Below are 27948 nucleotides of genomic sequence, written 5' to 3'. Positions count from 1 at the left end.
ATTTCTTTGATAACTGTTCCATCAACTTCTCCGAGAAATTTAATTTTTTTTAATTTAAATAAAGAACTGGTCAGCGGCTATGACAAAACATGGTGGGCAATGAATTCGTTTCAATGTGATGGACGTTACATGAAAGCTGTAATGAGACTCTTCCAGCGTTTTTGTTACGATCAAATTAGTAAAAAATGTTAAATCTTGCTTTGTGAAGGTATTTCAAAGCGATAGTTATCTACTTTCTTGGATTGTTGCTAGCATTCGTTGATGACATGTTCTGTGGAGATATGGCCGTATTACTCGAATGCCACAACTTTCAGCTCTCTCTTATAGAACAGAAACTGGATTGGGACCAAATGTTTTAACAGATTTTCACAGACGATGGATGAAACTTTCCACTGATATATAGAAGAGCCTTTGAATACAAGCCACTTTTAAAATTCATTCCTCTGAACTTGGGCTAAATCGCGATAAGTGCTCAAAGTATAGACAAACTTTGCGCCCTCAGATTTATTACAGTAATTAAAGCTTGTGATTGCAATCCATTATGTTATAAACGTGGATTGTCATCGTTTATAACTGGCGTATGAGGAGGTTTTGAACAATCTAGAGTAGTGAACTTCATGATAAACGGCTTACAGCTGGGTCGTCGTAATATCACCGGCGGGAAAACGAGACATTGAATGAGTCCTAGGTTCAGCGTGAACGCGATAACCGGAAATTGAAACTCACCCGAAATTTCGCAAGAGAGAAAAGATAAAAACAAACAAACAAACAAACAGAAACCACTCGTATTACGTGATTGTATTTGTATGTATATTAGTTATTGATAGAATTTCGAATTCTATTATAGGCCCACCTCCGCCGTAGTGCTTTTACCGAACCGAATATAATCGCAATTAGCTTCAACTGTAGCACGGCAGACAAATTCTGAATTAAGCCTTCCCGTAAAAACAGCAAAATTACTGATTACTATAATATTTAAAAAAATTAGTGCGTTTGTAGCAATGTGGAAAAGTCACTTGACTTTAAGGAATACTATAGTGAAAATAGCAACGTAATTCATCAAAAGGCCCGAAAATGTTAACGGTCAGTTTAATTCCATTTTGGAGGAATTTAAAACGTGTGAAAAGGACTTTTTGGAGTTACGACAAAGGACCCATGATAGCTTGTAAGTCTAATGAATTAAGATGTCGTGTAATCAACAGATTGTGCCTAAAGCGTCTCTCGTTGTGTCTTTGATGTATAATTAGTATGCTTAGCTGTTATCTGGGCGAGTTCAGTCTGAGTCTAGTTTATAACTTTATGACACGGAAAACCACTTAATCACGAAGTCTTTTGAGTAACCTTTGCAGCACTTCTTGAAAGTACGGGGCAGCCTATGAGAATTTTTATGAAAGAGGATGCGATACAATGTATTGAGAATTGACATGTAGCTCAGGTGGACTTCAATTTAAAATCCGTTGCCCGCTTTATATTCCATCAGCTAGGGGGGTTTTCAATGACGTCACAGTGATCGCCATTTTGTTTTCTTACTTGTGTATTCAACCGCTATCTCAATCATATGAAATAACCAAATTAACATGTAGCGCTCTACATCAAAATGCTAGAAAAACGCGCTTAAAGCTATTACTAACGTTTTTTATCCGTTTAATTAAGCATATTACGCCACGAATCAGAAGCGCCACAATCGTAAACGTCCTTCTTCTCTGCTGTTACCTGAATATGGGATCTATAACATAAACATACGTTCATGCCATGTACTGCTTTTCCGTCTCGGACATCGTAGCTGAAAAACGAAAAAAGTACCTATGCACGAGTTGCAGAAAGCGTTATACAAATGTGTCCCATCAAGAGAGAGGGATCTTGCAATATCTAACCGGAAGAAAGACACAACAAAAGGTAATAGCTATCTTTCTGTTCGCCATTCCAAGTAACCTACACCTGTGAACATACTTATACCCGTATCAATCCTTCACATTTTCAGAGCCACTATTCTCACTCTCACACTAAACGCCATCATCAGTCGCCATATTCTCACACTGGATACTAGACATGTCAGTGCACTTCAGACCAGCCTTCAAGCAGCAGTAGTTCGTGACTGTGTATGCTCTCATGCACGTACAAGAGAGAAGTTTCAGGACCTCTTCTGGAGCCGGCTTAGATCCAAGCCACACAAATTCCACGACGTTAGAGATATTGCCTACTTCCCAGCTGTGGGTACGAGGAGAGGGGGTTAGTGGAAGTGGAACAATGGTTCTTCTCCAGATTGCTGCTTGATAATTTTCACTTGAAACGTGAAGTCATAGAGATGACAGAGCCTCTGGCTCGACTTTCCCGCCTCTGGCGCAGTGGATCTCATAGCGCAGTACATCCACCCTCGGGCACTTCTTCCCGTACAGCTGACACACGATCGAGTGCTTCCGTATCTTTAAAGGTCTCCTCGGATACTGCCCATTCCTCCCAGATACTTGCCATTGCTCGGACGGAGTTGCTCGGAGGGGGTGGAATATTAAATTTAATACATACAGGGGGCACTACTTTTTTCACTCTTTTTCACCAACTAGAAAAATGGTAGAAGAGCTATTGGAGTTCTAATATTTATACTTGCTTACACTGGAATTAAACTGGCAAAAATATCAACTCCAGGTGTTTTGATCTCTGAACTGGCTGACCTGCAATAGGAAAGGAATGCCTCTTTTATATATTAAAACAGTGCTGCTTTATTGATGCCAGGTTTTGATGAAACAGGCACCCTTAAGCGTTGCAAAGGTGAAGCTATGATGTCATTCAGTGAAAAAGAAAGATGCCAATGTAGGATAGCCTACATGGTATTATAATTAAAAAGAATGGAAAACCCAACCGTTGACTTTAATAGCAATAAATTGAACTATGTAACTATGAACATTTTGATTATTTAGCAAAGTACGCTTATAAGTAAGCCAAAGTAAGCTCAATCTAACAGGAACTCCTTAATCACATTTTCAGATTCTTCAACAAAGCTTCTGGAGTTGAGAAGATCTCTTAAGCAAGCTTTGTCTGTTGCAGCTGTAAACAATGAAAGAGTTTCATAATCAATTCCTTCAATTTGCTGAACGCCATATATCAATGGATCATATTGGCTTTGATACTGTTTTCTTTTCTCTCCCTAGATTTTGAAGATTTTGCTGTAGACATCATTGGAAAAGTTGCCACCACTCCACTCCATATCTTAAACAAAATTTTCAATGTTCTTCTCAATTCCAGTAGTTGTAAATTGAAGAGTATCTGTATTAAATTTATGATGGCACGTTAGCCGTGTTTATATTTTGCCAGTTCTTTTCGTGAATAGCCTATTATCATGCTCAGCAATTTAATTTTTTATTTTCCTACCCGTTAATTGCCTCACTCTTGCATCTCAATATATTGTCATTTGAAGTCCTTTTTGTGCCTGAGAAAGACACCCAACACGTAAATTAGGTATGAGAGTCTTATGAGGGAACCATTAGGGGGAGGAAGCAGGGGGCAGGGGGTGTTTGACCTTAATATTATCAGTAGCTGAGGGGGAGAGGGTTAAAGTTAAGTTTTGCTAACTGAGAGAGGGGTGCGACTTAATTTTGAGCGGTATTTTACCCATTTCCAAACTCCCCCATTCAGGTATCATTGCACAGCCCCTAAGGGCAAACTGGTCATATTGTGACCAATAATCAGGCGTTGTGACGCCACATATGACGTCACATAGTTACAATTTAAACACTAGAATAACGTAGTTTTGTAGTTCCAGTACTTTCTAAATTTGCGTTTGAAACGCGATTCGTTAACGTTAGAATAATAAAGGCAACTCTGTAGCCTTCTCCCAAAAATCCAAGACGGCGGCCAAAAGGAGGGTACAAGGGGAAAATATAAAATTCGATTTACAAAGTGAAAGCTATTGCTCTATTCTTGCTATCATACATTTTTGTGATGCTTAGGGTTACCGTATACCTTTAGAGGTGTCTCACGTCCAAGCGATGAAGCGCGTCCGGTTTAAACTGTAGATACCTAAACCCCAATATCAAATTAAAGCTTCTAGAGCGGGCTATCAAACTATACCAAGAATTTTTAAACAAAATGAATTGTCGAATTTTTCACGACCTCTAAATGCGAACGTCCGAATCACCCTTTGAAAGCTACATGGCAAAGCGAAGTTTGTTTTTCGCTAATTTAATTTGCTGCTCAGTTTCCGGACCGACAGCACAAAAAAAAGTGTCTGCGTTTTGCCTTATTCAATCGCAGTGAAAAGTTACAGAACATTTTCGAAATAGGATTTAAACAAATGTGGAGTGATCGTACAAAAATAAAAATCGCTCTCGGAGAAAACATATTTTGAAAGAAAAAATTCGCAGAAACTTTTTGCTGATTATATGTTAAACTAGCTACTGTCCAAATTTGAAGGCAAACGAACAAATTCCCTTTGAGATTTAGCTTTTTAAAGTGTTCCCTTCAAGTGAAAAAATCGATTCGAGGAAACAGCGCTAAAAATTCGACAAGTCAATTTGATTCAAAATTCTTGGTATAGTTTAATAGCTAGCTCTATAAGCTTTATTTTGATAGAAGGGTTTAGGTATCTACACCTTAAACCGCGGATGCGCTACATCGCTTGGACACGAGACACCTCTACAGGTGTACGGTAACCTTTTAATAGTCAAAGATTAAGATAAGACATGTTTCGCTGGTCTCCTCAAGTTAGCCATAAACCCAAATTTTAGGTTCTTAGCTGATGGATTTTAACGCTGTACACCTCAATCGTGTCCTACGCCGGACCGACCTCGGTGGACCCATTTTTTTCCAGCCCGTTCGCGACAAAAATTTACCCAAAGTAGTGGAATATAGTTCGCAAAACCCCCCACAGGGAAAAATTACACTGAAAACTTTAAAGCATTTCTTGATACAGCTGAGTGCGTGGTATCTAGAGAAGAAGCATCAGCAGGATTAATTAAAGCTATATAGCTAAAAAGCAAATGAACGGTCCTTCAGGAATATGACACCTTCCAGTAGCATGGTTTTGTAATCCAATTGGTTTTGTGACCGACTACAAACTTTTTCAGATGATTTTGGTTCGCTCGTTTTATTCAACCTTTTTTTACTCTGACTGTCCGACATTAATTTTTTTTTAAACAAAACGACGGTGAACAGAGAAAAGGAGGGAAGCGGCTTCGTATTGCGGCGAGTTTGTCTCATGCGGTCAAGCTGTGATAGACTGAGCATAAGCCTACTGCCCATTGCTAGAGTCTTAATCAGGGTCACCCAATCGATCTTAAGCTATTTGCTGACTATTTGTTTGGAAGGCCGCTAATCCCTTTTGAAATTCTGTTATGGTTGTAAAGAAGTTATACTTAAGTTTTCTTGGCAAAATGTCTGTTACATCATTTCCCATCGTTCAAAGTGCCAACAGAAAAAGACCAGTTAAATTTTTTTGTAAAACCAGCTGCATCTTGAAAATTGAGGGAATAAAATTCCATTTCCTGTCACTTTCTGCTATACTTCAATTTTCAGCTTGAGTTTCCGAGTAGATCAAATTGTGTTATCCCTTAAAAACCCTAAAATGGTCTGAGAACATACATTTTAAGTTTTCTGTCAAGATTTCTCGTCGGGTGTCCCTGTTATAAATTCTGCTACATACGAATACATATACAACCCAACTTCGACAACTTCCACACATTTTTTATTTAATGATTACAACATTATATTCGAAAGGTTGGCATCGTCACTGAAAGTATATCTTCACAATACTCCTTTTATTCCTACATCATTATCAATCAAAGGAGGAGAATTACAAAAAACGAACAGTGGCTGTAACTGATTAATGGCGTTAAGACACTTAAAGAGGAGAACAGTGTGTAAAAACAACGCACGGGCAATTTTTAAAGCGGCATTTATATGTTGATGCAGCATTGACGCAAACTTACAAGTAAACTTGTAATATAAGTTAGGCAGTGTTAGGTTAAAAATTATCGTTTGCTTATCCGCGCCAATTGATTGCGTACAGACAATAAATATGGCTTTCTTTCTTTACCAATCTCACTTGTGGGAAAAGTCGTTTGCAGTGAAACTATTTACAGCGTAGTAACAATGGCCACTGCATGGCGCCGCATTAGAATTACGTTATGACTAAATTGTCAGGTGGATCCTCGGAGCTTGTTGCTGAGTCTTTTCCTGTGGAATTGCGGTGACAAATGTCACTGGCTGCCTCTCAAAACTGAGTAACCTGGCCATCCAGTCTGCTTCCGTTAGGAACTGTCTCATCACAAGTATGTACAGCGTCTTCTTTCCCATTGGTTGATGAGTTGATTGACGCAGGCGGGAGCTCTGCATTCTGATCGGCTCCTGGATCTTCTGACGTAAGAACGGGTTCTCTATTTTGATCAGGTGCTGTCTTGTCGGACGCTGGAGAAATATCTTCACTGTGGGTTGTGGTAATTTCTGACGAAGAAGCCGATTCCCCACTCTTCTCCTCTTCATGCTCTTTAAAAATCAAGATGAAGGTCATTCAATACTTTATTATTATTTGAAGGGTATCAATTAATTTTTTAGTCTAAACCCGTCTTGTCATGCTCTCACCGGCGTGATCAGTCATCGCACTTGCGCACGCACTGATTCCTTCATTTGTTTGTTATCCTACTTACTTACCGCCATTGATCGAGCTGTATATTGTAGTTACCAATTAAATAACAAAAAAAGCTTGCTCACCTAGACCAACCTCCTGGCTCGTGCTATGTTGTTTGTTCTCTATTCCTGTTGCGACTATATCAATTTCTTCTTCATCATCTATCAGCTCCTTGTTTGGAATTCCCATCTCGACGACAGCAGCGTCATGTACAGTTTCTTCGTCTTTTTGACCCACTTTTTCACCATTAGTTTCTTTCTTGGATGTACCTAGCTCAGACGGTTGGTAGGAAGTGTCATCAGCTACATGGATTGGGTTATCTTTTCCAATTTGCCTCAGCTGCAAATCTCTGGTACTTTCATTATGCTGGTTGTTATTGTTTAGTCTTTCCGCGCTGACCTTTACCGACGGTGGTCTGATAACAGCGGGTCTCCAACACAGCAATGAGAGGTAAACAGGCATAATACACAAACCATGGAGAAGACCAAACCCGACTATGCCGAGGAACATTCGAAAGAATATTCGGAAAATCTCGGAGGCAGCGAAGGCTAGTACGATCATACCAAGGAAAGTACTGAATCCTGAAGAAGAAATCGGAAAACAGACCAGTTAAGCTATTGAACAAAAGACGAGGTTTTAGACAAGTTTTAATCCTTCATGTTTACGAATGAATACATTTTTCATGAAGAGTAATCCTCGGCGCCAAAGTCATACCTACTCTTGTAAGCAACTGACAAACTTCCTTGGCAAGGTTTCCTTGGTGAATGCAATACAGCCTTTTGCATACGAGCAATTTTTCCTTCATAAGTTTCTTGATAGGTATCCTGACACACCGGTTAAAATAAAGGGAACTTGTCAGGGGCTAACTTGACAAAATTTACCGTACACATTAAAATAAAATTTGACAAATGCATGTTGTCGGGGAAAACTTGTTGGCAACTAATAGCAGGCTGGTCAATATAGAAAACAGTGGTTTAACGTCTGACAGACGTCTTTTCTGAAGAGTTGCACGCTATTATTAATCACCACCATTATCACCCACAAACTGCTTCCGTCTGGCCTCTAGCTTAGTCGATAGAGTAATGGTTGGTTGAACAAATCTGGAGTCCAGGTCGAAAGGTATTTTTCGTTGACTCGAGTGGTCTTCCACTTCTTTCCTATAGAGCTAACGATTTGTAATAAATTAATGGGTTCCCTTTAACATCCTTTGCAGAATTGATTCTCTGATCCATCTTTTACGTCATCAGACTGAGTGCTAGCTGCACAGTGGCAGGAATCAGGTCTCAGACATTCATGATGTTGGTCTTATAAAGGACTTATAGTTGTTCCACGGGACAACGATCAGCCGATATACACTTTGTTTTAAACAGCTTTCATTCCTGGACCATACTTATCCCTGCACAAAACTCATGTAATTGAATCCCAACAGAGTAAATTACGGGCTCCAAAGTGGTAATAAATACCCATGATATACTAGTGTAAGATAAATTAAAGGGGTATTGGCTCATTTTAAAACCGCCCAATCCAGTTTGTATAATAAAGAAACCTAAAAACTAACACTGAATGATACTTTTTTGTCGTACGTTACTACTCCAGTGCTTCTGACCATAGACGAACCGAGTCTAAAAAGATTGCAACTGTTGAAAAAAGTACATGTAAGGCTACAATTTTTCAAAGTGAAGGTATCGTTGCAGCCTTTTAAGAAAAAAGGTCAAAATTTGTCCTGCACTTTCCCCGACTTTAAGACTGGTGAGCATCAGGTTTCTAATATGTGCTTTGTTTTCAAATGTGACTTTGAAAACTTTCAATTTTTTTCTTTTCAAACTTCCTGGTAAAGCAATTTGACTCACCTCCCATGAGAACGCTTGCGCCCAGTGTGCTGAGAGCATCCACTACCCGCTCATTGGCTGTTGCTTTGTTTGACGCCACGTACGCATGCGCTATGTGAGCACTGTAATCAACTGCGAAACCTATAGCCATGACAAGATTAATCATTGACACAGTGTTCAAGGACACATCCCAGATAACCATTAACCCGAACAGCTCGCATACCAGGGCCACAAAGTTGAGCACAACGAGGACCGTCACTGTGAAGTCAACCAGAAAGGGGCTCGTGACGACTAACACCGCTAGGGCCGCTATTAAGAGGTTCCTTATGGTTTCACGGGACGTTATAGCGTACTGCTCAAAGAAGATGAATGGCCGTGTAATGGGGAAGGCGTCAAGGTTGGACTCTCTTGCGATGTCATCGCGAAGTGTAAGCATTGCATTTTTCTGGAACGTAGAGCTGCCGTCGTTTCTCATGAAGCCGAGAATGCGGGAGGCTTCTAGTTTTTTGCCATCCGCCGAAAATTTCAAATCTTGTCGGAAATAGGAAAAGTCCGGAAGGCTGAGGAATACGTTCAAAGATGGCAAGAATGCTACATCAGTAATGTTTTTATTTGTTTTCTTGGAGAACTGATGAAAGGCGTCCATCCATGACAGTGATCGGTTTCTGTAATATGGATTAGCAGTGACTATGCTTGTGAGATTTCTGATTTCTTCTTGGACAGTGTTAACTCCATAATCAACGTTCCCAGCCAATACAATGCTAACGTCGATTGATAGTTCGAAGTGTTTTTCTTGAGCTGCCAAAAATCGTTTCAAGTAGGAATTATCCTTTGCTAGGATCTTTCTATCGAACCTTTCGTCTACTTTGGTGACTCCGTATATTCCAGCCCCGAGCAACCCCAGTGATAAAATTATAACCACAACTTTTGTCACAGGGTGGGTCAGTAACTTGCCCCAGGCCTCCATTGCTCGATTTGACATCTGCGGAAGAGGTTCGTCCCAGACTGGTGCTCCCTTTTTTGGAGGAGGCGCTTGGCAGAATGGTAAGCAGTCTCGGCGACCCGACTTAATTCGTCTTACATCGTACGTCATAATAGCCACGAAATATGTAATGATCATTAGGAAGGAGAAAGTCACCGTCAGAGCGGCGTAAATACAAAAATATCTAAAATAAAAAAAGGAGAAGGATAATTAGTCGCTAATGGTTGGGATGTAATGCTTTGTGTAATATGTAACCTCAAAGGAAATGCAAATTGAGGACAGTAAATGATTTTGAAAGTTGAGTTGTAAAGAATCAGTTTTTTCAAATTGAATTGACTAACGAATAGAGTAACGAATTTAATTTCTTGTATTAACTTCGTCTGCATTATATTCGACTGAAATGCGAAGTATGAACTTAAGGCCTTGGTTTTCGTGCAGAAGAAATTAATTGAATGTGCAGTAACGTCTACTTTTATGATAATTTGGAAAAACAAATACAGCAAAAAAAAAAAAACAATTATAATAAAATGTAAACAAAAACCAAAATAAGGTATTTTTTTATGCATCGATAAATAGTTGCAACTCATGTAATAGACAGCGTTTTCATAAATCCTACTCGAAATATGCCGTTTATTTTACTGTAATTATGCAGTTGCCTCTAAACACCTTCTTACATTTTAAGAACAACGGAAAGTTCAATCTCGTAATCTGACGATAGATAAGCCATTTAGTTTATCGTACCTTATGGCTGGGAATGACGTCGACGTGCTAACTGCAAAAGCAACCAAATCCGTCATAGTTGTCATGGTAACTGTGGCTCCTGAATGGGCCATCACGGTTTTGATGACGTCAGTTTTTGACATGTCACGTGGCTGTCGATCAAGCTCGTCCACAATAATAAACATGTCGTCAATGCCGATCCCAAGGATTAGAAAAGGTAACACACCAACGATACTGACAAATGGAACCCGACACCACATGGCCAGACCAAACCCAGCTAGTATTCCAAGCGCCACGGCGAACACGCCTGCGTTTGCGAGCAAAGAGTGTCCAGTGAGCGGATTAAGAAACTTGCCGAGCATAACGCAAGCGAAGGTGATCATAAGAGTGAAAGTTATTGACACTAGTGTGACGTCAGAGCCACTGCTTTCGGCGATAGCGTCGTCTAAACTCCGTTCGCTGGAATAGTGGACTTCAAAGCAGGAAAGGCTGTCGACTAACGTGGATACTTTATTTATGAATGTTTTCTCCCACTCGAGAACTTTTTCGTTCATGTCTTCGTCGCTGGGATCGCGCATGAGATACACCATCTGTAGGGCTTTCGCTTCAGTGATTCCCCCATCTTTTCGGACCGTGCCGCCAAACATACGGTTGAAGTTGTACCAGAATGGACGCCCGTTACGCATCAACTGTCCGCTGTTGTTATACGCTCCGTTGATTTCGTTTTGAACCTGTATCAACGTTTTACTGTTAAGATTGCTCTCATTGAACCGTAGAAATTCCAGAGGACTGATCATCATACAGTCTTCCATTGACTGTGCTTTGCCTCCTTTTAGAGTGACACAGAAGTCAACGTAAGATTCCAGTCCCATAACCGTGTGGTGAGCTTTGAAGGCTTGCTGGAGACATTCAGGGGAAAGTACATTGGGATGATCAGATGAAGCAACTAGGAGGATGATTTCTTGTCTGGTCTTTACTCGGAAATACTTCTCGGCAGTGTTTAAGTCATTTATTGCCTGGCTGCTCTGTGGAATGAAAAGTTTCACTGTTCTGATTTCTGATTTGAACCAGACAAAACCAACGGAGCAGACGCTGACAAACAAGAGACACAATGAGATGGTTACTAACGGATGTTTGGCAATTCCTTCACCAAGCCAACCAAAGAACCGCTCCAAAAGACGCACATACCAGCTACAGAATGACGACCACCAAAAACATGGATTGAACTGGCGTGGACAGCAACAACTATAAATAACAAAATAAAAATCACTATCTGCGTTTGTCATGCAGTTTGTTAACTAATCAACTAGATAGCTTGTCGGTCGGTTTTTTAGCTAATCAGCTAGTCTGTCAGTCGGCCGGTCGCTCAGTCAGTCAGTCAGTCAGCCATTCAGTTGGAGGGACAGTAGGGTTGGTCGGTCAGTCAGTCAGTCAGGGAGCTACTAGGCCGTCACCTTGTTATTAATGAAAGGATGATTTTAAAACTGATAGAGATAGATAGATAGATAGATAGATAGATAGATAGATAGATAGATAGATAGATAGATAGATAGATAGATAGATAGATAGATAGATAGATGGATTGATTGATTGATTGAATGATAAATTGATTGATTGAATGACTCGTTCGTTCGTTCGTTCATTCACTCACTCACTCACTCACTCATTCATTCATTCATTCATTCATTCATTCATTCATTCATTCATTCATTCATTCATTCATTCATTCATTTCTTCGTTCGTTCGTTCGTTCGTTCGTTCCTTCCTTCCTTCCTTCCTTCCTTCCTTCCCTTATTCATTCATTCATTCATTCATTCATTCATTCATTCATTCATTCATTCATTCATTCATTCATTCATTCATTCATTCATTCATTCATTCATTCATTCATTCATTCATTCATTCATTCATTCGATCACCCTGTCCGTACTTATTAGTAACTCAAGCAGCTTAAGACTTGGAATGAGTGCTTGGAAAAAAAATAGGATGTGCTCCATATTTTAGACTATATTGCTTAAAACAGGATGAAAATTTGGATGTCTTATCTTGCCGTAACGCATAACTTGTAACAGTTTAACATAACGTTAATTTGCGATATGTCAGCGAATTTTCTTTGTATTAATACCGTTAATAAACTGGCTATCACGCGTTCCCGATGAGACGGAGTTAGTTTCTAAAGAAAAACTGTGGTGTTGCTTTGGTCGAGAGGAAAGTTGACCACCGTTAAGACATTTGAGAGCTGACGAGCCTAAGTCCTATAGTTAGGATGGGATACGCGCCCAGGAAATCAAGATGTGGACAATATTGAACTTGATAACATGTAAGCCATGGCGATGTTCTAAATTGCAAAATGACAAAACGTAACAGACAAAGAAAGCTAACATACAATGATTTGTGCTCACATTTGGTGGCGAATTGAAAGGTAAGATTAGGTTTAAGTCATAAACGATCCAAATTTAGTCTACTTTGTATACACATATATTTCAGTTACCGATATAACGTATCAAATGACAAACGATTGCGTAATTATAACTGATATGATCAGATGAAAAAAAATTAACCTTATGGTTCATGATTCAGAAGTAAACTGAAGGAAACGTGCTCGCTACTGGAGCCAATTCAACATTTAAAAACTGATTAAACTACCAACTACCAGAAGATACTGAACCGTAAAAACCAGCAATACATGAAAGAATATACAGATTGCATAACACGAATTACGTAACCGCCCTCGGAAAACACAATTAACGGAGAAAATAAATATAAAATTTAACAGTCAAGCTCGTAGTTAACACATATTTAATCTGGGCGAGTCTGAATTAATTCCTTTATTGGGCTCATCTTCCTTAAAACGTTTCTACTAATCTATTATTTGAGCTGTGAAATTCTTTACACGTTCATGCTCATGAAGACAACATCCTTGATCATCACTTATTTTACTGTGAATGCTCCGCAAAACAGTACGTATTATCAACAACAAACGACATGTCAAACATTAAGGCGGCTGTGTCTGCCTGTTGATAGGAATTGTTCTTGAATTTTTCCAAGGGTTTTGTCGGTCAATGTATAAATAATAGAAAAAATGATAAAAATAATAAAAGAGGTTCATGATTTAATTTTATGTTGTCGATATCACAGTGAGCTAGAATCATTTTATTCAGTAAAATATAATCAGACCATATTTTTATCTCGGATAGAGGGAAAGCCGGATAGTTTTATTGTATTAGGTATAAAGCCGTCGAACGTCCCATGGCTTAAGGATTCGTTGTGAACGTATTCCTTCTTTAGCCACACGCCGCAAATTATAAATTATAAAATACAGCCTCAGTTTGCATACAATTTGCTACGGTTACAATGCCCACATACAAAAGACGTATTTCCCGACGGTTCTAATCTCTTCTTGAAAAGGCTGACACTGAAGGTCCCGTTTCCAAAAAAGTTTAGAACACAGCATAAATTTAGGTAATTCGTATCCTATAGTTAGTTTCTAGCCAGTGATAGTAATAATTGTTACGTAACGTGGCTACGTTTGTAGCTCTAGTATGAACAGTCTTAAATGAGATACATGACAGGGTAAGGATTACATCCATCAACCGAAGTTTCTTCAAGGTCAGCTAGAATGTGGCTCAGCAATCGGTGTCACAACTAGCCGAGGCAGGTTGAACTTTACATGTAATTTAAGAGTGAGTAAAAGCTGTTGAGAAAGTCGTTATTACGTAAGTTGTTACGTAAGGTTTTATAGCGTCTCGAGCCATGCCTGCCTAGCGAGTGCGGCTTAGCTTAATCTGGTGGATAATTCAACAATTGATGAATGAAGGCGTTGTGATTTGGGAGGAAATTTCGATTGCATAAATTTTGCGAAGGGCAACAATTATCGTTAACGATCTCTGTATTTTGCAACCTTAATCCAAATCGTAGCTTCAACTGTCTATATTCCATACACTCAAATCGCCAATGCCTCTACAATATGTATTTATTTTTATCGGCCTCTAAATAATTGCATTGAAACACGTGCTTAACAAGATCTGCCACTCCGCCAATATCTCTAGCTGGCTTGCAGATGTAAGTAAATATTACGTGCTTCATAGTCTGCAGGTGAAATCCAATCCAAATAAATGAGTCCAAGATGGCGTATGGATAAATTTTAGCTCCTTCTCTAGGTAGCTATTCAAATAAAGTTGCGTGTTATAAAACCTAATCATAACGGCAAAAAATCATAGATACCTTGTCTGGCCGTTACGTTTTGTCTTCACGTCTTCAGGTGGATAGGAACTTATTTCCCTGCCTCTTGTTTCCATCGAGGAAGCGTTACTGACAGCGAATTGTTTTTTTTTTTTTAGCAGATCATATCAACTATAAATATAAAGCTATCTCAACTGCGACTAAGTGATCAGAAAATTTGTACTTAAAACAGCAAGTTTTGATCTTCGAAACCGCAGTTGTGAAAACTGGCAACTTCCACTGATGTGTGCGTGATGTATTTGAAGCCGTGAATTGAAAAATCAGTGTAAATCTATCTTATGTATGCATGAATGACGTATGGTACGAATACAAAGGAAACAACTGTCATGTGATTGGACGAGACAGCGTTTGCAGTAATTAAGAGTTATTTGTATTGTGATAGTTTAAGACAGTACATGTCGGCATATTGAGGGTTTTTTTTTTGTGGATTTGCATACAGAAGAACCTGAGCAAAAGCCTGTCTTAACAGATGCTTTGTTCTCACACCGTCCGCGATGACAAAAACCGTGTCATCAGAAACGCAAAACAAAGCTGGTCCTTTTACTGCGTTTGCGGTAATTACCGGCTAGGCTTATTTATATTGTGACAAATTAAGACAATACATCTCGGCATATTTTTTTTTGGTGAATTTACATACAGAGGAACCTGGGTAAAAGCATTTCTTCTCAGATGTTCTGTTCTCACACCGGTGACAAAAACCTAGATCGATATAGTTCAGCCAGTTTCCCGTAATAACTTTTCCTGTTATCAGAAACGCAAAACACGGCCGGTACTTCTATATAATTTTCCGTGACGTTAAGCGAAGACGCTCAATTGTTTCGGTAAAACAAAAAAATAGAAAACAACAACAAACCTTGTTGCTTGATTCGAAGTGGTCTTTTGAAAAGCACCGTAGGATTAACTGCAGTAGATCAATATTTAAGACAGATTAGAGAAGCAGTTCAAGCATTTAAAACACAGATTTGGGGTCTGCATCTTCCTTCTTTTCCGAATGCGTCTATGTTCTTTTCTTTTTCTTCAGTGGAAAATATTTAGATTATATATAGTGTGTTAAGGTCAACAGTTCTTTTTCACCGAGACGTACACTCACTAGCCTCCTACGCAGACGTTCTGAGTTTGACTTGTCACGTCACGCACTCCTCCTCGTGGAAAGGAGTGCGTGACGTGCGTGACGAGCCACTTGATTGTGAATGGTCGGGGGCGCGGCACCGAAAGGTTCATTTCGCTGGAGATTGTTTGGAAAGGTTTAATCGTCGCAGAAATTTGGATTTAGTTGTTAATTTAAGAATTGGTTCATGCTTACCGTGCGTATATCGAGTTATGGATGCACGCGGGAAGTTTAGAGAGCACGAGAGAAGCGTAAAAGTCGCTCGAGGCGTAGCCGAGAGCAACTCTAGCTTCTTGAGTGCTCTCCAAACTTCCCAAGGGCATCCATAACTCGATATACGCACAGGTTAAAGTATGAACCAATTCTTTTATAACATTGTGACAACAAAGTATCGAAACGTAGCACGCGCAAAACACGTTTTATTTGTGATTGATTACAAAATTCTCTCAATGCGCTGTACCGAGAAACAAAGGTTCTTATCAGCTGTTTACAAACACGCCACAATGGCATGGTCTGATCGAGAAAGTTTCATTTGAAATTGGCTTCTTTGAATTAGTTAAGTTTGTACAAACTAAAACTAAGCGATGGAAACTTGAGTTCGTCTGCGAGTTGCACACGTCATTTTATAGACGCACGTCCGTGCGTATGTTGAGAAATGTACCATGATGACGCCAATAGGAATCAGATAGGGAAGCACGCGCACCATGTTATAAAAAACTAAAGTTTTCCTCTCCAAAATGTCAGGTCAAAATTTAGTAACATTGGAACACTACCTTGTTTCTTTGGTTTCCTCAGGGGCAAATATCTTGTTTAATAAAAAGTACGAAAAAGGGCCAGTGATAATAATGGGGATGACAGGCCTACACAACTCCTGTCCACGTGTTATAGCCACTGATCTTAGAGTTTGGCTCGAACGGGATCTGCCCCTTTTAGAAAGCCTTTTGGAAAACCAAGAGCAGCTAGTAAATTAGAGGAATGAAATTATGTTCTCTAAATCTTTCCGGAGCAACTAAAATTTTAAGCCAAGGCGTCCGAACAGGTTTATTTTCGTGCGTAATTTCTAACAGTTTCTTGATTTTGGTCTGTAGTTTTTCAACTGTGTTCTTTCTTTTTGTCGAAACAGACACTCGCTTGAGAAACAAAATTAAACATGCTTTAAAAGGACACAAAACGAGCTGTGAACATACAGCTTACTAAGTATTCTCGTTGATCAGAGTTGCCCATGAATGGTTTTGTATGTTGTGATGGGTGATGACCAGCGAATAAATCAATCTGATTAAAGGAAGAGTGTCAAGCACCCCACTGAAATAGTCATAATTTAGAAACTGTACTCTATGTTCAAAGGTCTGGCTTTGTTTCTTTGTCAACTCATATATATAGCCTCTATAACAGTAAACTGCTTGTGATAGTATTAAACCTTCAATATCTCTTTTTTCCCCTTTATAGAAACACCCAGTAACATATGAAACAAATGTTATGGTATATTTTGAGCCTGGTGAATAAATGAGAATGATTTATCATTCTAGAAAGTGACACAGGCATACTCGGAAAAAAGAAAACCGAGTTCTCCTATCAGGAAATCGAACCTAAGATCTTCCGATTACTAGTTGCGATGCACTGCCACTGAGCTACAGGAGGCTCGTGGGAGCTAAGGCAATTGAACTAGGTTTATGGGACAAATGGCCTTAGCTCCCACGAGTCTCCTGTAGCTCAGTGGTAGAGCATCCGGCTAGTAATCGGAAGGTCTTAGGTTCAACTCCTGCTAAGAGCACTCGGATTTCTTTTTTCGGAGTATGACTGTGTCACTTTCTAGAATAATACATGAGTCTCACCCAGTAACATGTTGTCATGTACTGAGAAAAACCAAATAACCTTCATATTTACATTTCATTCATAAAGAACGGGCGGTATTTTAACGGTCCATTCTGTAGTTGGCAACAAATCGCGCAGTGATTATGTTTTTTGCCTCGGAAAATAAACCATTTTACAGTTGTGTGCTTAGTGACCTGGCCTTGGATTGGAAGCGAGGCTGGGGGTGACCTTGTTTTGATACAGACCTCACTGGTTTTCATATGTAAATGCAACTAGTTAGCTCAAGAACAGCATGATCTACATATGAAAAGCAATGAGGTCTGTATCAAAACAAGGTCACCCCCAGCCTCGCTTCCACTCCAAGGCCAGGTCACCAAGCACACAACTGTAAAATGGGCTTTTAGCTATACTATTTTTTTTTTACCAGGGAATGTTAAGTTTATCTATTCTATAAAAATTCATTGTGTTAACCCTAGGAGTAAAGAAATTACTAAGATATTCAGGTGCAGAGTTATTCAAAGATCGAAAACAATAACAAGAAGAAATTATCCTTGTGGCTCCGCCGCCAAAACTTCACATTGTTTGGATTGATTGATATAGGTGGATTGCATTGCTGTCATGTTGGTGGTCAAAACAAAAAAAAATTGTTCACATAGTTTGCATAATTTAAATGAAAGTTAACTCCCAGAGGAGAAAAATCTTATTGTTCCATACCACCAACGTGGCAGCCGTGACGTCACGTGCAATCAACCCTGTTGTTGTTCATTGATTTATTGTCTTCACTTCGAGAGCCGGTTTTCTTCAAGTGCTCCGATTTTCTCGCTCCTCAAGAGCCATCAATTCCAAATGCAAGTTCTGTGCCAAATCCAAGGGCTACAGGAGTATCAAAGCTAAAGTATAACTAGAGGGTCGTACAAGGTGGGGGGGGGGGGGGGGGGGGTCTCTGGCACGGTTCACGGGCCGAAGAAACAGCGAAAATCAGTGAGCGAAAAACTAAGCACTCGTCGACATAGTATTGTTTAAAACACTTAAATAAGTTTCAAAGAAAATGAAATTACTTTCGATCTCTTATATTGAAGATATATTGTATATTCCTTTTTTTTTCTTTCACTGCCTGCGTAGATAAGCTTTTTGTTACTTGGTTACTTTTAACCATTTAATGAAGACTGATGGATTTTTTTCCCGGATCACCAAGTTGTATATTTTAATTTTACATGCCAAATAATATTTAAACAGGCAAGACTGGTGCCACTATTTCAGCTAAAGCTTTGCTTTAGATTTATGATCAGCTTTTTGCTTTGGAAATCTGACAGTGTCTGAGGCAAAGATAAACTTGCTATACATAATATTAAGAAATTATTCATAAATAATACTTGCTCTTTGTTTCATTAAACCTTTAGCCTCTAGTCTGACAGATGAGGTATCCGTGCTAACGTTAAGAACGGTGCTTCCATTTGCTACTGCGCATGCGTTCTGCGCATCTCAAGATGGTTCCAGAAACTCTTGTGCCTACTAATTCAAATGTAGTTTTTGAGCGGTTTAAAGGCGGTTTACTCGCGTGAAAATTATTGAAATCCAAATGAAAATTAGGGGAGGGGTAATTAAGTTCAATTTGGAAAAAAATCCTACATTGTTATGTGTTTTAGACCTTCTTAGAATGATTGTTACTTACTTTACCTCTGGGAAATGTTATGTGCAGAAATGCACGCTAATGAGATTCATGAACTGTATGATAGACATCACAAGGAGTCCCCTAACCTTAATTCTCACTAAAACACACATAATTCTGTCAAACATGTAGTCATACGAAAACGAAAAAAAGGTCTGTCTTATATGAAGCACCCAAATTCAGGGTTAAGTGCATTTTATGGACATAAGGTGAGAAATGCGCGATTAGCCCCAATTTTCTTTTTGGATTTCAATAGCCCCTTCAAGCAGTGTCTTCACAGGAACTTTGTAACCTCACCGAACATCTTTCAATTTTTATTATTTGGATCTTGTTGATAATTTCCGCGATTCGAAAACCATCTAAAGTTGTCTGATTCAAACTGGTCTCTCAGATGAAAAAATTAATCCCAATATACGAAAAAAACGTTAGTCACTTTTTGAAGTTGATACTATTTAAAAGATCCCCGCCAATTCTACAACCAGTCAGTAACTGTTTTTCCAGCTCCCTCTTGGGAGAGGCTCATTCGTCCAGTGCTTGTTTTATGCGTCAGTCCGTGATCATTTTCAGTGGAATTATTTGAAGCAAATTATGCAACGAGATTTCTTTTCTTTTTTTTTTTGCCATAAGTTAAAAGCAAAGAAATATCTGGCGACACTAAATGTTAGTAGTTAATTGGAAGTCAAGCGAATTCCAAAAATGGATACCTCAAGACCGTCGGAGGAAGTAATCCGCACCAACTGATTAAACCCACCAAGAGAGCTCTCTTGAACACACAATAAATATAGCGGTAGTTCTTTGCCACTCTCAGTTTTTTAGGTTTCACCATGAGAAGAATCGTTTTCACTATAAAATATTTAGAATGCAGTAGAAATGGGTGCTGGGCTCTTCGTTAAAACTTTGTTATGATTAAATTGTCAGGTGGATCCTCAGCGCTTGTTCCTGAGTAATTTCCTATGGAATTTTGGGTTGGAATTTCACTGGCTGCGTCTGAAGCCTGAGTTACCTGGCCACTCAGTCCTCTTCCGTTGGGAACTATTCCATATGAAGTATTTCCAGACTCTTCGTTCCTATTGGCTGATGTGTTGATTGACGCCGACGGGAGCTGTGCTTTCCGATCAGCTGCTGTATCTTCTGACTTCAAAGCGGATTCACTATTCTCGTCAGGCGCTGTATTGTCGGACACTTGAAAAATATCTTCATCAAGGATTGTGGTAGTTTCTGACGCAGAAGTCGATTTCCCACTCTTCTCCACTCTGTGTCCTTTAAACATTAAGATCATGGTAATTTAATACTTTAAGTGATATATCAAACACGATATGGTGTGTTTCAGCATCAGATATCCAAACATGGAGAAACAGGTTAAAAAAAAGGCGCAGCCGACTCTTTGTGGTGTTTGGATATCTGATGAAACACAATTTCGAGTGTTTGATATGGCTTCTCAAGCGGTCAATAATTCTTGGAGAAATTAAAGGTTAAAGATGGCAAAATTTTGTGGTAATTAGGAACACATATCCAAACCACGGTCACAGTAGTGATTATCTTTGTTTTCACTTGATGAATTATTGGTGAGTTTGAGAATATTATTTCAGTAAAGCACGCTAACTTTTTTTAAGCCAAACTCGTTTAGTCATGCACTCATGATCACCCGGCACGTAATCGCGCATTCGCTCACTAGTTTGCAAACTTAATAACAATAATAATAATAATAATAATAATAATAATAATAATAATAATAATAATAATGATAATAATTTATTTCTTGCGCATGACATTAAAATCTCAATGCTCTTACAATGTACAACAATTTAAGAAATACAATATCAATAAAAGCAAATTTGATAAAAGTAGATAAAATAAATTAATGACATACATAGAATGACAAGATACTAAAGTTCATTATTAAATAAAAACGTTTTACCGTTATTGGTCGTATTGTAAATTGTAGTTACTTAATAAATAAAGAAACATATAAATGACTTACTTACTTACTTTGACCAACCTCGCTCGTGCTCTCTATTCCAGTTGCGAATACATCCAGCTCTTCTTCATCGATTTCCACTACCTTGTTTGGAATTCCCATCTCGACGATAGAAGCGTCATGTCTGGTTTGTTCGTCGTACCCGAATTTTTTGCCAGTAGTTTCTTCCTTGAGTGTACCTTGCTTAGACAATTGGGAGGAATTGTCATCAGCTGCATAACATGGGTTATCTTTTCCAATTTGCCTCAGCTGCAAATCCCTACCACTTCCATCCTGCTGGTTGCTACTGCTCAGTCTTTCCGCGTTGTCACTTACCGACGGTGATCTGATAACAGTGGGTCTCCAACACAGCAAAGAAAGGTAAACAGGCATGATACACAAGCCATGAAGAAGGCCAAACACGACAATGCCAAAAAACATTCGGAAAAATATACGGAATATATCGGAAGATGCGAAAACTAGTACGATCATACCAAGGAAAGTACTGAATCCTGAAAGAAAAGAAAGTCTTATTTAAGCAACAGTAAAATTACGCCACAGGATGGCTGTGGAAACCAAAACATGTAAGAAAAAATAAAAATTAAATTACAGTGTATCAACATCAATGAGTTCTTCGTATTTACTGTTGCACGTTCATATGTCAAACTCCACAGGCGGTCGTGGACAAGACTGACTCAATAAACTAACATTATTTGACTGAGAGCTTAATAAAAGGGATCTCATAATGGCGGGTGCTATTTAATTAATGGATATGGTCACTCACGAGATTGACCACTCTAATAAATTCAACTACTACGCGCCATCTTCATATTAGTGTCCTCGCTTTGATGATAAGGGTTAAGGCATTTTAGAGACCGCTTTGAGTTATTTCTATACTTTTGTCTCGGCATACCCCACCACATTTCAATCTTTTTTTTTCAATTCCGAGCCATATAAAACAGAATTTGTAGAGGAATAAATTACCACTCAATAGAAATATTTCCTATAGCCCCTTTCGCAGATGTTTCAATTTTGTAGCAGTCTTGGCAACCTGACTTACCTCCCAAAAAGACACTTGCGCCTAGTGTGCTCAGAGCATCCACCACCCGCTCATTGGCTGTTGCCTTGTTTGACACCACATACGCATGCGCAATGTGAGCACTGTAATCAACCGCAAAGCCAATAGCCATTACGAGAGTGATCATTGACACGGAGTTCAGAGACACATCCCAGATAACCATCAGGCCAAACAGCTCGCATATCAGGGCCGCAAAGTTTAGTACCACGAGGATCGTCACTGTGCAGTCCACAAGAAAGGGGCTTGTGACGATTAACACCGCTAGGGCCGCTATTAAGAGGTTCCTTATGGTCTCACGGGACGTTATAGCGTACTGCTCAAAGAAGATGAATGGTCGGGTGATGGGGAAAGCGTTGAGCCTGGAATTTTCCTTGATGTCATGGCGAAGTGTTTGCATTGCATTCTTTTGGAACATCGAACTGCCACTGCTTTTCATGTAGCCAAGAACACGCGAAGCTTCCAATGTCTTGCCATCTTTAGAAAATTTCAAGTCTTGAGCGAAATGAGAAAACTCTGGAACACTGAGAAATGCTTTTAACGCTGGTAAAAATGCTGCACCGTTAATGTGCCTGTTTGTTATTGTGGAAAACTGATGAAAAGAGTCCATCCAAGACAGTGAGCGGTTCCTGTAATGTGGGTTGTTGGTGACGATGCTTGTGAGCTTTCTTATTTCTCCCTGGGTAAAGTTTATTCCATAATCAATGCCCCCAGACTCAACGATGCTCACTTCGAGGGAAAGTTCGAAGTGTTTTTCCTCGGCGGACAAAAATCGTTGAAAATAAGAATCATCTTTAGCTAGGATCCGTCTATCAAAACTTTCGTTCACTTTAAAGATCCCGTATATTCCAGCTGCAAGAAACATCATTGATAAACTCACGACAACGACTTTTGTTGCTGTAAGCGTCAAAAATCTGCCCCAGGCCTTCATAAAGCGATTTGAGATCTGCGGAAGGGGCTCGTCCCAGGCTGGCGCGTCCTTTTTGGGCGGTGGTGCTCGGCAGAATGGTAAAATGTCTCGGCGACCTGATTTTATTCGCTTCACGTCGTACGTCATAATGGCCACGAAGAATGTGATGATCATGAGAAAGGATAAAGTGACCGTCAGCGCCGCGTAGATACAGAAATACCTAAATAAAAATGGACACAAGTTAGTACCTAAAGGAACACTTTAGTGAGTTTAGGTAATCTTTGATTGTTTGTGATCACATCGTTTCGACGACGTTAAATAATGTTTTTATTAAGATAATATGATGCTAATCGTAATAATGTCGATGATTAGAAATCTCTTTTCCATCGTCGTTTCTCTATGATGATCGTAGTGTGTGTAGACAATTTAGTACGAACTCTTTGTTCATAAGATAATTGCTGACCATTGTTTAACACACCTGAAACTGTAATTACGTCATTAACCCTGACAAATTGCATTAGTTGATTCAGTTGGGCAAAGGTAGATGCACCTGTGAAACACGTGCGTACTCTAAAGAGTTTCTGATTCGTACACCATACTCATAAATTATATAATACATTAAATTCTCTGTAAACACATATATATACCTAACAATTTCATTTTTCTTTCCCTTGTTCTGTAAATATTGCTTGTAACCACTGCTCGCTTCGACTTGCTCTTGCTAAGTGAGGGCAGTGCATATTTCTCGTAAGATTTATGTCAAGAATCAATAAACTGAACTGCACTGAAAAAAAAAATCCCTAAGGCACAACAATTTTCATGAGGATGATTAAACGATCAAACTGGTCTCTAAAATAATGGTGACGTTGATTCTTATTTTAATGATTGTGGTGATGACACTTTATTCATGATTTTGCCAGTCTTCTGAGGAGAACCGCAGAAGAAACCATTGATCCAAGTTCATTTCGCGATTACAGGACCTTAACCTGGCATTGCCTTCAAAAACGGTTTTATGCCCACTTCAAAATTGACTAGTTCAACTAATGGTCTTATCACCAATATTGAGATACTGGGACCGGTAATTTTTTTAAATAAGAGGTATACGAAACCATTTCTATTTCCTCTTTATATTTCTTCCTTTTTCTGAGTCTCATCCTCCTCCACTTCAAAAGAAAGTTTTGTGCACAAAATCTTAACTACACGTATGGGCTCTCATTCTTTTAAGTATAAAGGCCGTCTTTCTCAAAATGACCTTTTCAAGCTTTGGAGAAATAAGGATCTCTCTTGAAAGATTTGACAAACCAATTTGACCTTTTCAGTGTTTATTGCCTTTAAAGTACTGACACTGTGCTTCATCCACAAAATTTGCTTGAATAGAACGTTCTATCCTTATCCTCAGTAATTTCCTTAAAATCTCAAAATGTTTGGCCGTATCAGGTTCAAATTACCGTTATGCAAACATAGTGTTTATTTCTACAATTTATGGCTCATAAGCGTTCCCGTGAACTATAGTTTTATCTAGTGTGAATCAAAACCTTAGATGTTACAATTATAGTGAAATTACAATTTACATTTTCAGGTCCAATTTTTATTAAGGTCCATCTTAATGGACCTTAATAGACAACGAAAGATAGGAGGACAGGAATAATTAGCGATTCTAGGTAGCGTGACAGATTGAAAACATTAACAACACCATAATTTTTTCATACCTGATAGCTGGAAATTGCGTGGACGTGCTAACGGCGAATGCAACCAAGTCTGTTATAGTCGTCATGGTAACCGTAGCTCCTGAATGAGCCATCACTGTTTTGATGATATTGATCGTTGACATGTCCCTTGGCTGCCGATCAAGCTCATCCACTATGATAAATATGTCATCGATACCGATTCCAAGAACTAAGAAAGGTAGCACCCCCACCATACTGACAAAAGGGATACGACACCACATGGCCAGACCAAAGCCGGCTAGTATCCCAAGCGCCACTGCAAACACTCCTGCATTAGCGAGCAATGAATGACCAGTCAGCGGGTTAAGAAATTTGCCGAGCATAACGCAAGCGAAGGTGATCATTAGAGTGAAAGTTATTGACACTAATGTGATATCAGAGCCACTGCTTTCGGCGATAGCGTCATCCATGCTCCGTTCGCTGGAATAGTGGACTTCAAAGCATGAAAGCCTGTCGACCAACGAGGATACTTTGTTAATGAATGTTTTCTCCCACTCAAGAACTTTTTCGTTCATGTCTTCGTTGCTAGGATCGCGCATGAGATACACCATCTGTATGGCTTTTGCCTCAGTGATTCCTCCATCGTTTCGGACCGTGCGGCCAAACATACGGTTGAAGTTGTACCAGAATGGACGCCCGTTACGCATCAATACTCCGCTGTTGTTATACGTTCTGTTGATTTCGTTCTGGACCTGTATCAAGGTTTTACCATTCAGATTGCTCTCATTGAACTGTAGAAATTCCAGAGGACTGATCATCATACAGTCTTCCACGGAGTTTGCTTTGGCACCTTTCAGCGTGACACAGAAGTCAGAATAGGATTCCAACTCCACAACCGCATGATGAGCCTTGAGGGCCTGTCGCAGACAATCGGGAGCAAGGACATTGGGATGATCGGAGGAGGCAACTAAGAGGATGATCTCTTCTCGGTTCTTTATTCGGAAGTACTTCTCGGCAGTGTTTAGATCATCTATAGCCTGGCTGCTCTGTGGAATGAAAAGCTTTACTGTTCTGTTCTCTGATTGGAACCAGAGAAACCCCACGGAGCAGACGCTGACAAACACAAGACAGAACGAGATGGTTATCAATGGGTGCTTCGCTATTCCTTCACCAAACCAACCGAAGAAGCGCTCCAAAAGACGCACATACCAGCTACAGAATGAAGACCACCAAAAGCACGGATTATACTGTTTTGGACAGCAGCAACTATAATGAAGGATTCAAATTGTTTGTCAGTAGTAGAAGGAATCAAACACAATAACATATAATGGACAATATATATGGATTAATTTTAGCTTCCTCCGAAGGTAGCCATTGAAATAAAATTGTGCGATGTAAGGCCCAATCATAACAACGAAAAATCATAAATACCTTGTCTGGCCATTACGTTTTGTCTTTACGTCTTCAGGTGGATTGGAAATTATTTCCTCGCCTGTTGCTGCCATCGCGGTTCAAAAAAGCGTTACAACTAGTGAGTTGTTTCTACTCAGCAGATAAACTCGCTTTGTCTTCACTGCGACTAAGCGATCAGTAAATTTATACTTAAAACAGCAAGTATCTTCGAAAACCGCAGTTTATGAAGCTCACTAGTAACTGCCACAGAAGTGACGTGATGTATTTGTAGGGTGAATTTAAAAAGATATAAATTTTGTGTATGTATGACGTACGTATTTATACAAAGAAACAGCTTTTGCGTTGTGATTGGACGAGACAGCGTTTGCAGTCATTATAGCCAGGGCTATTTATATTGTGACAATTTTGTCTTTCAGCAACGATATAGTGTAAAACCAACAAAAAGGCTATTTATAAGTAAGATTTGTAACACTTCCGAATATCCATCGAAATGTTGAACAATTCAATACTGTAAATGTAAGATTTGAAATAGAAGCGCCCCCACCTCTTAAATATTATAATAATTCCACATTTTGTTTTCAACCTATTATAAATTCAACTTCCAACGCCTTGTACATTAACTAACTGAAGATGACTGAAGGTTTCGTCGAAACATGTTTAGTAAACTTGAAGGTTTTGTCGTTTTATTTAAACTTTTAAACTTGGTATTCAGGAAGAAAAGTATTTTTGGCACTGCCAGTATAGTAAGTATTGTTAGTACTGTGTAAGTATTGTAAGTTAAGTAGTGTTTAATATCGTAAATGTTGTCAGTATTCTGTCATGTTTGGCTAATAAATACTGTAATCAAAAATAGAAAACATAAAGAGCATGTTGAAGTGAGCATTTTTTTAACCCAGACGTAAACTCGCCTGATTATGAGTAGTCGGAGAGACCCAACTAAATGTTTTCTTCTGCAAAATTTTCAGTCAGTTCAAAATTTATTTACATTGGTGAAACGTTAGTTCGTTTTGCTTTTTGCTTTCGAAGGGGAAAGTACATCGCTTAAAGAAGGAAAAAAAAAAAATAGCGAACATTTCCATAAAGCCGACATCACCTCTTAAATTAAAAGAATGAAATTCCATTCCCTTAAACTTTCGACATCTTAAAATTCTCAGCCAAGGCCGTTCGAAAAGATAAAACTGTATTTAGCTCACCCAAAAATGCCATTAAAAGGACACATAACTATCTGAGAACATAGGATACAGCATGTGAAGTATTTTGCTTAAATATTCTTGTTGATTCGTGTTCCTGAATAGCTAGTGTTGTGACGGATAATGACCAGCAACCAGTTGTCTGAGCCTCTTTTTGCCGGAATAGTCATAGGTGAAAAAATTGTACTCTATCATGATATTAATAGGTATACAAAAATCGCAAGTGTCAAGATTTTTCACTGTGACCACAGGTAAAATAAACAAGTGTAACAGAAGTTCTACCCACAGGTGGACCAAGTAAATTGTGTTACATGCATTAAACGCAAGTATTTTTCAAACCAACTCCCGGTTTAAAAGAGAATAAAGTGTGAAATGCCTAATGACTGCATTACTTGAACTTGTGGCCCAGCGAATCAATCAATCTAAATAAAAGAAGAGTGGTATGAGCTTCCATTTGAAGACTTTGAATGGTCATAGTTTAAAAAAAAAAAGATTGTACTCCATTATGACAAAAAAAAGATCTAAAAAAAAAATCCGCAATTGTCAAGATTTTGCTCTGTGACCACAGGTAAATTAAACGAGTATAATAAGCTCTACCCACAGTTGGACCAAGTAAATTGTGTTATAGGGGTTAAGCATAAGTGATTGCATTACTTCAACTTGTGGCCCATAATTTCGGGAATAAACCAAATCATGGAATGACGCATGCCATTTGATATTCGAACAGGAATCTCCTGGTTTACCTAAATCGAAGG

The 27948-nt window shown here is 39.0% G+C and overlaps 2 protein-coding genes across 3 annotated transcripts; both read right to left on the bottom strand.

Annotated features, from left to right (window-relative positions):
* Positions 1-5655: 5655 nt before the first annotated feature.
* LOC146474470 (patched domain-containing protein 3-like) lies at positions 5656-14789 on the bottom strand. 2 transcript variants are annotated; one of them, XM_085117072.1, is made up of 6 exons: positions 14375-14789; positions 10172-11395; positions 8470-9614; positions 6833-7200; positions 6703-6787; positions 5656-6477 (listed from the first exon to the last, which is right to left on the bottom strand). In XM_085117072.1, the coding sequence occupies exons 1-6, from the start codon at positions 14446-14448 to the stop codon at positions 6206-6208; spliced, it is 3168 nt and encodes a 1055-aa protein (XP_084973198.1). In that variant the 5' UTR covers positions 14449-14789; the 3' UTR covers positions 5656-6205. The 2 variants fall into 2 exon arrangements, with proteins under 2 accessions (XP_084973198.1, XP_084973197.1); XM_085117071.1 differs by having other exon boundaries at positions 6703-7200; positions 14375-14786.
* Positions 14790-17734: 2945 nt separating this feature from the next.
* LOC146474469 (patched domain-containing protein 3-like) lies at positions 17735-26534 on the bottom strand. The gene is made up of 5 exons (XM_085117070.1): positions 26022-26534; positions 24633-25856; positions 21999-23143; positions 20967-21450; positions 17735-20241 (listed from the first exon to the last, which is right to left on the bottom strand). The coding sequence occupies exons 1-5, from the start codon at positions 26093-26095 to the stop codon at positions 20181-20183; spliced, it is 2988 nt and encodes a 995-aa protein (XP_084973196.1). The 5' UTR covers positions 26096-26534; the 3' UTR covers positions 17735-20180.
* Between the last annotated feature and the right edge of the window lie 1414 nt (positions 26535-27948).

Source organism: Pavona decussata, unplaced genomic scaffold (assembly GCF_977016875.1).
Source record: "Pavona decussata unplaced genomic scaffold, jaPavDecu1.1 SCAFFOLD_89, whole genome shotgun sequence".
NCBI lineage: Eukaryota > Metazoa > Cnidaria > Anthozoa > Scleractinia > Agariciidae > Pavona > Pavona decussata.
Note: the sequence above shows the minus strand (reverse complement) of the source record. Positions and strands in the feature narration are given on the sequence as shown.

Excerpts from the sequence above, each read along its gene's own strand:
- LOC146474470 (XM_085117071.1), bottom strand. The coding sequence starts at position 14,448 with ATGGAAACAAGAGGCAGGGAAATAAGTTCCTATCCACCTGAAGACGTG. Across the intron at positions 11,396-14,374 it reads AAACGTAACGGCCAGACAAG|TTGTTGCTGTCCACGCCAGT; the intron begins GTATCTATGATT and ends TGTTATTTATAG. Across the intron at positions 7,201-8,469 it reads CGCAAGCGTTCTCATGGGAG|GATTCAGTACTTTCCTTGGT; the intron begins GTGAGTCAAATT and ends TTTCTTCTTCAG.
- LOC146474469 (XM_085117070.1), bottom strand. The coding sequence starts at position 26,095 with ATGGCAGCAACAGGCGAGGAAATAATTTCCAATCCACCTGAAGACGTA. Across the intron at positions 25,857-26,021 it reads AAACGTAATGGCCAGACAAG|TTGCTGCTGTCCAAAACAGT; the intron begins GTATTTATGATT and ends CCTTCATTATAG. Across the intron at positions 21,451-21,998 it reads CGCAAGTGTCTTTTTGGGAG|GATTCAGTACTTTCCTTGGT; the intron begins GTAAGTCAGGTT and ends CTTTTCTTTCAG.